At 40.6% G+C, this 14,183-nt stretch overlaps 2 protein-coding genes across 3 annotated transcripts in view; both read right to left on the bottom strand.

The window, feature by feature from the left end:
• The window catches only part of SMPDL3A (sphingomyelin phosphodiesterase acid like 3A), a 15,148-nt gene extending 13,359 nt beyond the window's left edge, over positions 1-1,789 (bottom strand). The window contains exon 1 of one of the 2 annotated variants that reach the window (XM_040474532.1): positions 1,567-1,789. In XM_040474532.1, the coding sequence (XP_040330466.1) occupies positions 1,567-1,669 (103 nt within the window). In that variant the 5' untranslated portion in view covers positions 1,670-1,789. The remainder of the gene's footprint in view (positions 1-1,566) is intronic. The other variant, XM_040474533.1, reaches the window with a different exon arrangement.
• A 4,980-nt stretch (positions 1,790-6,769) lies between these two features.
• FABP7 (fatty acid binding protein 7) lies at positions 6,770-10,550 on the bottom strand. Its single transcript, XM_040474530.1, has 4 exons — positions 10,284-10,550; positions 9,667-9,839; positions 8,946-9,047; positions 6,770-7,117 (listed from the first exon to the last, which is right to left on the bottom strand). Exons 1-4 carry the CDS (start codon positions 10,354-10,356, stop codon positions 7,067-7,069), a joined length of 399 nt encoding a protein of 132 aa, XP_040330464.1. The 5' UTR covers positions 10,357-10,550; the 3' UTR covers positions 6,770-7,066.
• Positions 10,551-14,183: the final 3,633 nt, after the last annotated feature.

The raw sequence follows: 14,183 nt of genomic DNA, 5'->3' as shown, positions 1-14,183 counted from the left end.
ACACACACACACACACACACACACACACACACACACACACACCAATTAAGCACAGGACAGTCATGGTGAGTGTTATAAAGGAAGCATTTCCGGATGGGGTCAGGTGAAGAGAGAGAGTGTCACATCAAGTAGAAAACATGTAAAATAATATAGCCAATGCGAAACTGCTGAGTCAACACTTCAGCAAGTCTCTGAACCCCATCCCTTCCTCCTCCCTAAGTGACTCAGCCTTCTAGTTTCCATATGAAAACGGGGAGGTGTAAGTGGAGCTGCCCTAGACACCACAAAGTTGTTGCTGAGGACTTAAGCAATCAGATCCTTAAAACCAAACAGTAAATTTGCCAATGGGTATTCCCAATGGGTAGCAACCTGGGACATTTTATTTCAAAATCCTGAACAGTCACCTAACTAAAGAAAAACAACACAAGCTTCAATAAAAGCAGAAACCAACACACATAAGTATTTGGGGATAATTTCTCGTTACGACTGACAGTTAAGAAACCAGATTCACAGTTCTTGCTTTTAACCTGACAGCTGAGTCACGAGAACTGGCTCTCACGCAAAGAGGAGGTATTTTTTTCAGAGCATTTCCAGAGCCTTGTGAGAAAGCAAGAGCGTCAGAGAACAGCACCAAGCACTGTGCTAAGTTTCAGAGGCGGCTAAGTCCCCAAACACAGAACAGAATTCCACCTATCAAAACTTCCCCCCTCTGAAGAACAGAACAATTCTTTTCAAGGGGTGTCAGGCAGGTGGGGTTACCTTTACCTTTGAAAGGGAAGGCTCAAAAGGCACCCTAAAATCTAAAATTTGTTTAACAGGTTGTTGGGTCCCAAGTCTGAGTTTCATATTCCATAGGTCTGGAGTGGGCTGAAAACCTGCATTTCTAAGAAGTTTGGGTGACGCTGATGCTGCTGGTCCCAGGCGGACCACAAAAGGGATTGCATTAAACTTGTCAAGTATGATTAAAATTGATCCCGCCCACAGAGAGTCCGGTAACATCCAGGTAAAGTGAAATAAAGGCCCCACGAGTTCTAACGTAGACTAAGAGGTGAAGTAGCACCGAGACTCTGGCAGGAGGAGTAAGAAGAAAAGGCCAACAAACCCGGCGGGCAGGACAGAAGATACTAGAAGTCCCACTGAAATGTACACCCCTATGGGGAAGAGGAAGCTCCGTACTCCCTGTGCTCTGGGCAGATTCGGGGCCCGTGGGAATGAGGGACATCCAACTTCTAGCTTCGGTTCTGCTTGAGACGTGCACATTTCCTTCCTCCCGCCCCCGGAACAAACGCGCAGTGGAACCTAGTCTCCCGCAGCTCCTTGCAGCGCCCCCACTGGCCAAGGGTACTTTCTCCAGCCACCTGGACCTCCCGCTGGTCGCCCGGCGCTCTCCTCCCGCAGTCGCCCTCGCCCTCCCCGCGCCCGGCGCGTCTGGCTCCCCTCCCCTCCACTCCCTGGAGCCTCGGCCGCGGCGCACTGCTGCCCCCACGCACTTTTCCAGACTTCGCGCGGGCGCTTTGGCCCGTTGTTCTCGGGCAGCTCCCGGGAGGGAAGGGGTCGCGGACTCACCCACAGCCGGAGCTGAACTCTCGGGCGCCAGGGGCAGCCCGAACCCGGGACTGCCACGCCAGGCGAGCAACAGGCAGCAGACAAGCGCGCCCAGCAGAGCCATCACGGGTCAAAGCCACGGGCCTGGGAGACTGAGGCTGTCTGGCTTGGGGGTGGAGAGAAGGCAGAAGAAGGGTGAGGGTGTAGACGCCCTGCAGTCACGTGCGAGGGTAGATTCCGCAAAAGGTCAGTTCGTTTGACCTTCAGCAACTGTCTAGCGATGATCTGCCCTCTTATGCCTTCCGTCAATGACTGGCCAGGGAAGGAATGTGCTTGGGCAAACTTCAAGCAGATCATCTTCCCTAAATGCTGCCTGGCCTTAAACAGATGGGGCTCCGCTGCAGAAGACATGCAGAGAACCTTGAAGTATGAGAATTTGGAGGAGGGCAGCAGAAGTTTTGGATAGCACAGCTATCTCAAAGGGTGGTCCCTGGACTAGAAGCATCAGCACTACCTGGGAATTTTAGTAAGAAATGAAAATTTTTAGGTCCTATCCCAGACCAATTATATCAAAAACTCAGGAAGGAGCATAAAAATGGTCCAGTAATTTGTGTTTTTAATAGCCCTCCAGGTGATGCTAAAGTGATGGTGATGTTTGGGAACCACTGCTCAAAGACACAGGATTTTAGGGGCTTTTGGGTGGCTCAGTCGGTTGAGTGTCTGACTTCCACTCAGGTCATGATCTCAGGGTTGGTGGGTTTGAACTGGCAGAGGGCTCTGTGCTGACAGCTCAGAGCCTGGAGCCTGTTGTGGATTCTGTGGCTCCCTCTCTCTCTCTCTGCCCCTCCCCTGCTCACACTCTGCCCCTCTCTCCCTCTCTCTCAAAAATAAAAAAAACATTTAAAAAAATTTTTAAAAAAGACACAGGGTCTTAGTTTTTAGTTTGTTTAGGGGGTTTGTTTGTTTGTTTACACCTGAGTTAGAACGTCTCAGAACTGTGATTTATGCAGTCCAGAGACACATAACAAGCATAAGTAGAGCCAGTTGTTTTTACTCTCCTAAAGAATTTTTAAAGATACTTAGTCTGACAATGGGGCCAAGATCCCCAAATTGTTTCAGGTTCTGTGTTTCTTCTCTAACCATTTATGAGGGTTATGGTCTCTTTAAGATAAAGATGTGGAATTCCTTGGGAGAAAAAAAATATCCTGCAGGATGACTAACTTCATGAAAGAGGTCATAAAATGTATTTGTTTCCCATCAGAGGAAACCTTATATTGTATCCTGTGTAATTTAATGGGAAAGTGCCACATGAAAGAGGCTTTGAAATAGTAATCAAGGTGCCTCCATTTTGTTTCATGTACTGCCAGAGTACATGCCTCAGTTTTAGGATAATTGAAAAGCCTTTCTAGAACCAAAATGTTTTCCAGTGGTGGACAGAGTGGTGTTTGGAATTTCTCAGTCCACAACTTCAAAAGTATGGAGGAAAATGGGCAGGGGGGAAAATGACAGATGAGGGAGAATAACTTTAAGGACAACAAAATAACTTGTGTGTTTCTAACCCAAACATTTTGAAGACTAGGAAAATGATTTTTTTAAGTGTAAAAATAGCAATTTTAGCTCTTCTCCCCCAATTTCCAATAAGCTTTACTGGAAGTGAATTGATTGTGAAACAGTCCTTCAGTAAGTAAGCATAAACTACCTCCAGCACCTTTTGAAACCTAAAAAATGCTTGAATTCCTTAAAAGACAATGGATAGGAACATCATTCTCCCTTCTACTCCCTCTGCTTTGTTTTCCTTTATACCTCCTTTCTCTAGTGCAAAACTATAGTGCCTCAACATCTCTGGGTTTTCATCTTAACCTTGGACATGAATTTATAGGTCCTCATGGTCCAGATGGAGGAGTCATTTGTTGTGAGGGTGTGTATCTGGGTGAGAGAACACATATGACAGGATGGAAACTGCTCCTTACTCATCATCAGGGGTGCAAGTGTGGATTTCACAAGACCACTTTTAGTCAAGTTTGCAACTTTAAGACCTTGGGATTTCACAAACATTTCTCCAGGGCCTGTTGGTCAAATTGCCTTTGGGCTTGGGAACTTTCCCTTTTCTATTAACTATGTTAAAAACAAAAACAAAAAGGACAAACCAGAAAAGTTAGTACTATTGGTAGGTCAGTATATGACCTAGAATACTGCTCGAAGAAAAATGATTTGCAACTACCTTGTAAAGATTTAGGAAGCAAAAAATATTTGTTAATTATCTTCCCAGAAAAATATATTTGGTACACCACTGCAACCTTTGATCTTTGTGATTGTCATTGTAATTGTAATTGTTTCTCATTTAGGCCACCCAAAACCCTTCCCATTCTTCACTTGGAGGGCAGTTGTTATGGAAATAAATGCCAGCAGGATGTTATTTGGCCTAATAATAGTCAACTGAAGCTGAATCCCCATCCATGGCCTTGTATTCTTAAGAGCAGAGGGGCCAGAACCCTTGCTTCTACTGGAGCAGAGGCTGGAATCATCAAGAGAAAGCATTCTTCCAACAGAAGCAAAGATGAAGTCTGCCTGAACAATTGGGAGCAAACACTCTCAGTGTTCTGTTTCATGCTTTTAAAGACAAAGGTAGACTGTCTAGTTTTAGGAATGGTCATCTCAGCCAACCTTATCCTGGCATTCAGTACTAATTGTATTCAAATGTTAAATCCTGTAGCTGCACTGTAGTTTCCTCTACTCTTCATTATAGTAATAAAGTAATCCTAAATCCAATAGTCAGATAATAGTTTCATTATGGTGCATTTTGTAAGTTAAAGTAAGTTCCCTCATGCTTATATCTGTAAGTTAATTGGGCCTTGAATTATAGAAATTAACTGAAATCACCTGGTTGATTAAAAATGAATACTACCAGGGCGCCTGGGCAGCTCAGTGGTTAAGCGTCCGACTTCAGCTCGGGTCATGATCTCGAGGTCTGTGGATTCGAGCCCTGTGTCAGGCTCGGTGCTGACAGCTCGGAGCCTGGAGCCTGTTTCGGATTCTGTGTCTCCCTCTCTCTCTGAACCTCCCCCGTTCATGCTCTGTCTCTCTCTGTCTCAAAAATAAATAAACGTTAAAAAAATGAATACTACCTATTTTTTCCTGAGAAGATATTTACCCTATTTGCCTCGCAGAGGCTAACAGAGGAACGATTTCCTAAGTAGTGATCAGGGAAACTAAAATCTTGTGCTTTTTTGACAATAAATGAAAGGGAAAATCACAAGGTTTGCAGTTCTCAGTATTATTCACTAATCATGAGACAGGTAAATATTCACTTACATGGACAGTAAATCTGATATTCAATTTCCTCATCAGTAAAGTAAAAATAACAGTATCTGCCTTCCCTGCTTCACATTGTTGGTTTGGGAAAATGGATAAAATGCATTTAATAAATGATGAAATATAAAATAACATTTGTTTGTTTCTACTTACAAAGGCAAACCCTAGCCAGTTACAAATAGGTATTTACTTTCCCTTGGGTAACTCAGTTTCAACAACTGCAGCACACACACACACACACACACACACACACACACACCCAAAAAAGGGAATTCGGGGGCACCTGGGTGGCTCAGTCAGTTGGGCAGCTGACTTTGGCTCAGGACATGATCTCACAGCTTGTGAGTTTGAGCCCCACAGGCCCCACGTAGGACTCTGTGCTGATTTAGAGCCTGGATCCTGCTTCGGATTCTGTCTCCCTCTCTCCCTGCCCCTTCCCATTCACACTCTGTCTCTCTCTCTCTCTCTGTCTCAAAAATAAATAAATATTAAAACAAAAATTAGCATCCAGATGGCCAACTGATGATGATAAAATGCTCAACATCACTCATCATCAGGGAAATACAAATCAAAACCACAATGAGATACCACCTTACACCTGTCAGAATGGCTAACAGTAACAACTCAGGCAACAACAGATGTTGGCAAGGATACAGAGAAAGAGGATCTGTTTTGCATCGTTGGTGGGAATGCAAGCTGTTGCAGCCACTCTGGAAGCAAAGTATGGAGGTTCCTCCAAAAACTAAAAATGGAACTACCCTACAACCCAGCAATTGCACTACTAGGCATTTATCCAAGGGATACAGGTGTGCTGTTTCGAAGAGATACATGCACACTCACGTTTATAGCAGCACTATCAACAATAGCCAAAGTATGGAAAGAGCCCAAATGTCCACCGATGGATGAGTGGATAAAGAAGGTGTGGTATGTATATACAATGGAGTATTACTCGGCAGTCAAAAAGAATGAAATCTTGCCATTTACAACTATGTGGATGGAACTGGAGGGTATTATGCTAAGTGAAATTAGTCAGAGAAAGACAAAAATTATATGACTTCACTCATATGAGGACTTTAACAGATAAAACAGATGAACATAAGGGAAGGGAAACAAAAATAATATGAAAACAGGGAGAGAGACAAAACAGAAGAAACTCATAAATATAGAGAACAAACTGAGGGTTGCTGGGGGGGTTGTGGGAGGGGAGATGGGCTAAATGGGTAAGGGGCACTAAGGAGTCTACTCCTGAAATCATTGTTGCCCTATATGCTAACTAATTTGGATGCAAATTTTAAAAAGTAAAAAATAAAACAAGTTAGAAAAATAAAGTTAGTTTTCTCTACTAAAAACAAAAATTTTTTTAAAGGGAATTTGGAAGCCTTAACGCACATTCTATGCACTCCATTTTAGCACTTTTGTTGACTTAGTTCAGCTCAAAGTGTTTGTCTGGAAACACACCTTTATAATCCAGGGTAAAATTCATTTTATTTTCCTGTTTACTTTTCAATAAGAAACTTGAATATATGACATTTTGATTGTGTGATATTTTGACTATTTTTTAATAAGATATTTTTGTGTATATCATTTTGCTTCATCAGCCTGCCTGTTTCTGATTGCCACAAGTTCTCTATGGAAGTCTCAACCAAAACTGTGGCATTTCCACTTTTCCCCAGGCTTCTGCTGATTTCTTTTTAATTAATATTTTAAACAAAGTTAGCACTTTGTTAGTAATATTTTTAAAAAGTTAGCACTTTTCCAGCTTTATTTTATACAGTAAGAAAGGCTATTTTGTCTAAAACCTCCTGATTAGTGATATTAATCAGATTAATATCTAATATTAAATATTTAATATCTAATATCTAATATTAAAACCACCAGATTAGTGACATTAAAAACAACAACAAAATTTCTCATGGGTATACAATATTTATTTGAATCTGATTTACTTTTCAATGGAAATTATAAAATGCATTTACTTCTTTATTTTAAAAATGTGACTTAACATCTTAATGTGAATTATAAAACATGATAAATCTGCAGATCAAAATTGGGCTATTTGCAGTAAAAAGTTTTAAAACAAGTTTTTAAAGCACCATTTTCCACCTCCACAACAAAGATAACCTTTTAATTCGTGATCAGTCCCATAACACTGAGACTTGAGTAAATAGAAAAATTGTAGAGCTTTTCGAACCCCAGATCAGGAACCTTTCTATGCCTTCTCATAGTGGCGAACAGCAACCACATCACCAAAAGTGAGAGTCTGAAAGATGCAAAAAGAATCAAGTCTTTTTATACAAGAATATCAGTAGCTGAACTTTCTAAAGATGATCATATATAATTTACATATTATGCAAACGAATAATGTCATTGACAAACATTAAATGCTGCATAAGCTCTTCCGTTCTTAAAATAAAAAGAAAAGAAACTTTATTTACTGAGTGAATAATAACATGCATATATAGTTTATGTCTCTAAAAGGAAAATGAAGCAAAAAAACTGACATTAACTAAGTAGATTCAGGTCAAAAGAATTCCTTTTCCCTTAAATTATCAGGGTAATCAAATTACCTCTCTGCTTTGAAAGTGAATGGAATTTATAATAGGTTTTCATCACATAAATTGTGAAGAATTTTTAGAAAATCCAAGTCATTTGGGGAAATGGTATTTGGAATGACTTGTGTCAAAGTCATCAGGAAAAGTAAATGTACAAATGTTCTCAATGCTTTGGTTGTCATATTTCAGCTGATGTGAACCTACGTGCCTGGGTGGGTGTAACATGGAACATGGACTCTTACGTCAAATTGGACTGAAAGAATTTCTATAAAATCTCTTTACAAAATCTAGGAGTTTTTTTAGGGTTTGTTATTTACATGGATTGACATGATTTTCAAGAGCATAGTATGCCCTTGTCATTCATAGCTTTAATCTCCTTTTTTTGAACTCAGTCTTGCCTGATCAGTCAGTTATAAGCTATCCACTTTTCTGTCTTCGGGGTGGGGGGGTGGGAAATGGAGATAAAAGCATAAAGGAGAAGCTCGGACTGAATCTTTTATAAACAAATCCTTTCTTTTGATGATCACTGCAGAAATATGTGGGCAAATATTCATTACCATAAGAGGAACACTGCCCCTCTCTTCCCATCCCATGGAAAGAAGTATGAATAATGTAAGCCCTGTGTCTCAATCTAGAACAGCCCTGATTGCAACAGTTAAAGGGAAGAGAAAAAACAGCAGTCAATTTCCTTAAATCACAAAAACAAAAAGCCCTTTCTCCTATTATCTTAGAAGGAATAGGTAAAGCCATACCCACCCACTCTCAAAAAACCCCAAAATGATATATTGACTATTTCAATGTCATCAAAATACCATTACTCAGTTCACAAAAATGTGTCTAGAATGTTAGATTAATGCATAACATTTTCCCCAGTTTATGATGCTACTACATCATTAGAGATTTTTTTTTAATTTTATATTTTTATAGTTTTTACATGACTACTGGTATTGAATGGAAATATTTACAAGGCACGATGCATCAAAAGAAAGACTAGAAGGAAGTAACATCAAAATGGTTCCCTCTAAGGAGGAACTACACTTTTCTGTTATATTCTAAATTATCTGCACTGAGCTTATGGAACCTGCATAAACTAAAATATAAAAAGTGTCAAGATCTCTTATTTATTACAGTAGCTGTAAAGTAATTTTTTGGATATTCAGTCAACTTGATACTCATAGTAATTTATCAGTCTTATTCATATGTTTTCATGAATATTTTTATATTTAGATTTCATTTGAGATTTAGACATTCACAGTAATACTACACAAATTCTTTCTTTGACAGTTTTAGCTAAATCGATGGAAACTTCTGAAAACCACGCTTGCATAGAATTTTTCTTTTTTTTCTATAATTAAAGAAGCAGAGCTGATGATACAATTCACCAGGACAATTTTATGTCTTCTGTTTTACACATGATCAAAGAAGCTTGCTGGAGACTTACTGTTATTAAAGAAGAGTGGGAGAGAGAGAAGGGGATGGGAACTAGGAGAGGAGTGAAAAGCAAGAAGAAACAAAGGGAGAACTGCCTTTACTTACCATAACCATTTTGCCATCCTTAATTTCTCTTACGAAATTTGTTTCTTTGCCATCCCATTTCTGTACATGAACAAGTTTGTCTCCATCCAGGCTAACAACAGACTGAGACCAACAACAAAATGCAGAACATAGCAAAAGGTACAGATTAAATTTCTGAGATGAAAGTCAAGTGAAGTGGTTTTTGAAGGAATTATAGAATTGAATGAATGGTGATCAACTAATTATCATATTAGTACCATATCCTCTGTGGCTTCTAGAGTCATTATGATAGTAAACTAATAATTCATAATTTCATTGAAGTGTGTACATCTAGATGCAAAAATTTCATATGTTAGAAATAAAAATCCTGAACAAGTACTCTCAGACTAGTCACTCTACTCTTGTAAACAAAGCCTTCAGATGAGGCAAACAGTTTCGTTAATCTGAGGCAATCAGCGACATTAAACAAAATACAATCTTTATTTTAAATGAACACTCTTACTTTCTGAAATACAAATATGAAAAGAAAAATGTAGAGTAAGAGACAGATAGATTTGAGATTTGAGCTATAGCCAGTACCCACATATGTGCACTAGAATGCAAAATTAATCCTGGTGGTGTCCTCTCTGAACTGAAATACTGAGAACTTTCTCTACTCCCATCATCTAGACACGAGAAACATCAGGGATCTCTTTTTATTCCCTCCTCCCCATCCCCACCCCAGAGAAGGAGCGGTCCTTACCTTACAGTTTCTGTCATCTGCAGTGGTTTCATCAAACTCTTCTCCCAGATGGAAACTAATCTCTGTGTTTTTGAATGTGCTTTGTGTCCTGATGACCACTTTGTCCCCCTCCTGACTGACGATCACTGTTGGTTTAGTCACATTTCCCACCTGCCTAGTGGCAAAGCCCACACCTAAAAAAGCAATGCAGTTAGCAGCGACTTCCAAAATAACTCACATAGCAGGAATCTGCTTTCCTATCCTGGAATCCAGGCCCTCGAGTGTAAGTTTCATCAGGACACGTTTAGTCCGTTAATTATGCAGTATGACTACTGATGAGCTATAATACGCGGATGCTTAATTGGATGCACAAATGATAAGTGGATGCTGAAAACAAAAAGGCACAGAAGCTTCACATCCTCCCCCAGACTACCAAATGCACTGTTATTTAGCCCTGGGCAAGAAAGCAGGCAAACGCCACATTAAAAATCCCTTCAGTGGGAAATGCATAGCCTAGGATTCAGTTATGACAACATGATCTTTCTTTGTCGCTTGGCAATCTAATAGGAGAAAAAAAGGAATTGGCACTACTGAAGCTTCAGGTTAAGAAGAGAACAGCACATCTTATTTTTACCTACCTAGCGCCTTCATGTATTCATCAAAGTTCTGGCTGTCCGTCAGCTTCCAGGTAGCACAGAAAGCCTCCACCATCCTTGCCCTTTCCTTTTGCTTTGAAGACAGATAAAAGAGACAGGAGGGAGGATCTCTGGATCTTATTGCCACTGCAGTTCTGAAGACCCCTTTGCACCTCACAGCAGCTCCTGCCTTCTTATTTGGAAAAGATGCAGGCAGAAAGCCAAGGATTTGAATTGCAAACACACCCTTCCACTGTCCCCCTTTACTGGAGGCTGTTGCCAGGGGAAGGGGGTGGGAAGGGGGGCTCAAATGAGGTTCCAATCCTCTTTGTGATTGGCTCAGGCCACTGGGTTAGCGGAGTAGGTCGCGTTCCTCCTTATCCACACTCTGCAGCCCTTCTCCCTGAGAAAGCTGTGCTAGGAGTCAATGGGGCTGGAGGCAGCGAACGGGGAAAATGAGAGAGGGTCTTTCAAGTTCAGCTCGAAAACTTGGCAAAGACAAGTTCAGACTGTGAGGAAAGAAAAAAGATGCACAATAGGACATTCAGATTGATTTCCGTTAATGGCAAAGCTGGTTACAAATGAGGGCCCCCTTTAAAGAAAACCACTGAACTGCCAGACTTTTCAGACAAAGGAGGCTGAATAGTGTCTTTTATTTTCTCTCATATTTACAGGGAGAGCAAAACACAAGCCAGAATGTTCCAAACTAGGAAAAGAAGAGGAGGAGGAGGTGTGAATGCCTTCCCTAGATTGTACAACTTGAAGGCTACTCCAACTGAGTATCAATGGGACACTAACTAATTTTGGCCTCTTCCCAGCACAAACTGAGTTAATTTAAAGATCCATTGTCCTTTCTAAGAATCTGAGAACCAGACTGAGATGGAAAAGGGGTCTAAGGCAGAGTATGGTTAGGATTCACTAATGAGGTATAAAAATAAAGAAAAGAATGCTCTTTTCCCCCTTCTTCAACAGATTATAGAACCCATGAGGAAAAACGGAACATAAGGTCATTTAGTAAGATTTGGAATGACCCGCACTGTAGGACCTTTTGATTTCCTGAGGCCACATCCACTATACAATCTGTGTATAAATTGCGGATCAGCAATGGGAGTAGGATAGGAATTGGAGGAACCATAGAAATCAGACGATCTTTAGCTTACTTGTTCCAATTCAGGGTACCCCCCAAATAGCAAAATACCTCAAGAGTTCTGAGTATTTATTTATTTATTTTTTAATTTTTTTTTCAACGTTTATTTATTTTTGGGACAGAGAGAGACAGAGCATGAACGGGGGAGGGGCAGAGAGAGAGGGAGACACAGAATCGGAAACAGGCTCCAGGCTCTGAGCCATCAGCCCAGAGCCCGACGCGGGGCTCGAACTCACGGACCGTGAGATCGTGACCTGGCTGAAGTCGGACGCTTAACCGACTGTGCCACCCAGGCGCCCCAAGAGTTCTGAGTATTTAAAGAAGGTCTCCGAAACTCCCCTTCCTCCAGAAGTTCTTCCTGCTTTCCTTAGTGTAGACCACCTATGACAGTCTCCCTCCCTTTCATGGGGACGGAACAGGGGAATCTGATTTAGCAATCCCTGCTCTTCTCTTTCTCCCTGCATTTAAACCTCAGCCCAGGGGCGCCTGGGTGGCGCAGTCGGTTAAGCCTCCGACTTCAGCCAGGTCACGATCTCGCGGTCCGTGAGTTTGAGCCCCGCGTCAGGCTCTGGGCTGATGGCTCGGAGCCTGGAGCCTGTTTCTGATTCTGTGTCTCCCTCTCTCTCTGCCCCTCCCCCGTTCATGCTCTGTCTCTCTCTGTCCCAAAAATAAACATTGAAAAAAAAAATTAAAAAAAAAAAAAACAAAAACAAAAAAAAAACACCTCAGCCCACTGCCACTGAGCTTCTGCCCACACCAAACACAAGAGACAAGGCTTAGGACACATTTTGCTCCACTGCCAGCTCCCAGAGTCTACTTTGAGGTCTCAGAAATACCTCAAAAGTGCTCATTTAACATATATTTAATCTTTACCCATACCTGGTCTTTCTCCAGTTTTCACCACGTTTGTGAATGGCACCACTGGCCACCCTACTGCACAAACCAGAAAATCTGGAATCATTTCTAACACTTGATTCTCTGAAATCAAAACCAGTGTCAAGGCCTATCTATTTTGCTCCCTGAATATTTGTCCAATTGTCATCCACTCCCTGTCTCTACAACTACCATCTTAATTCAAGTAGCTGCTGTCTTTTACTAGTCCTATAGCAACAACCTCTTAACTGTTCTTCTTGCCAACCTGATCTCCAGTTCTTTCCCTACTGGAGCCTGAGTGACATTTTAAAATATAAATCTGCATCTTCCTAGTGACAAATGATGTTGAGACCCTTTTCCTGCGCTTCTCTGCTATTTCTATATCTTCTTTTGTGCAGTGACTGTTCAAATCTTTTGTCCCTTTTTTTTTCTTAATCATTTTATTATTTTTTTTAATGTAATTTATTTTCAAATCGGTAACCCATAGTGTGTACAGTGTGCTCTTGGTTTTGGGGGGTCTTTTGTCCCATTTTTAATTGGGTTGTTTGTCTTGTAGTTACTGAATTGTAGAGTCCTGTATATTCCAAGTAAAAGTCATTTGTAGGTTTTTTTCATTTTCTTTGTTTTTTTTTTAATTGTGATTTCATTGGCATGTCAAATGGATCAGGTGTATACATTAAATATGTGCAGTTGATTCTATGCTGCTTATAGCACGGCAATGCCATTTTAAAAAATCTAAATCCTATCTTGTTCCTTTCCTGCCTAAATTCCTTCAAATGACTTCCTCCTGCTCTCAGGTTGAAGAACAAAATTTCTAACATTGCCTATACCTGGCCTGCCCCTAACATTTGAAGGACTCAGAGTAAGAACTCAAAGGGAGGCTGATATGCCATTATGTCTAAACAATAAAAGTTATGGATTTAACAATGCACATAGCCTGACCAGCATCCCAGACAGGACTCAAAGCCTGGCCTTCCCCCCTTTCCTGATAGGTCACTCTGTGGCTTCCTGCAGAGCTGGTGGGGTGGGTGGGCAGGAGCTGGTCTGCAATTCCCTAAATCTGGGATGGAGACTAACTTGGATTTGGTGTTGTGCTGACATGACTAAAGATGCCAGAGACCACCATGAAAAGCCTGAAATGAAACCAACCCAGAGAAAGCAAAGTATACTCAGTTAGACCCTTCTGACATCAATTGAGCCTTTGAACCAAGTCCCTAAACTAGCCCCATCTATGATCTTTTCATAAATTCTCTTTCTTAGACGAATATCATATGACTTCACTCATAGGAGGAATTTAAGATACAAAACAGATGAACATAAGGGAAGGGAAGTAAAAATAATATAAAAACAGAGAGGGGAGCAAAACATAAGAGACTCTTAAATACAGAAAACTGAGGGTTGCTGGAGGGGTTGTGGGTGGGGGATGGGCTAAAAGGGTAAAGGGCATTAGGGAGGACACTCGTTGGGATGAAGACTGGGTGTTATACTTACAGGATGAAACACTGGAATCGACTCCTAGAATCATTATAGCACTACATGCCAACTAACTTGGATATAAATTAAAAAATAAATAAATAATTTTAAAAAGTAAATAATAAATAAATTAATAAATAAATAAATAAATAGATCTCCACATGGACCATCCCCTGAGAGCAACAACAACAACAGCAAGAACAAAAATTCTGTTTCCTTGCTTAATCTAGATGATTAATTAATCCATCATGGAAACCATCCTCTATGGTAGAAGTTCTTAAACCAATTTATTTTGCAACATCAAAATATTCTTATGTGTTGCATCTAATAAAACATGTTAAAACTGATAAAATGTTTTTTATTCTAAAATTTAGTAAATTATCTTTTTTTGTAGTCTAAGATTGTAAGAT

Source organism: Herpailurus yagouaroundi, unplaced genomic scaffold (assembly GCF_014898765.1).
Source record: "Herpailurus yagouaroundi ecotype Mexico unplaced genomic scaffold, PumYag 139, whole genome shotgun sequence".
Classification (NCBI taxonomy): Eukaryota; Metazoa; Chordata; class Mammalia; order Carnivora; family Felidae; genus Herpailurus; species Herpailurus yagouaroundi.
This window is presented reverse-complemented; position numbering and strand designations above follow the sequence as displayed.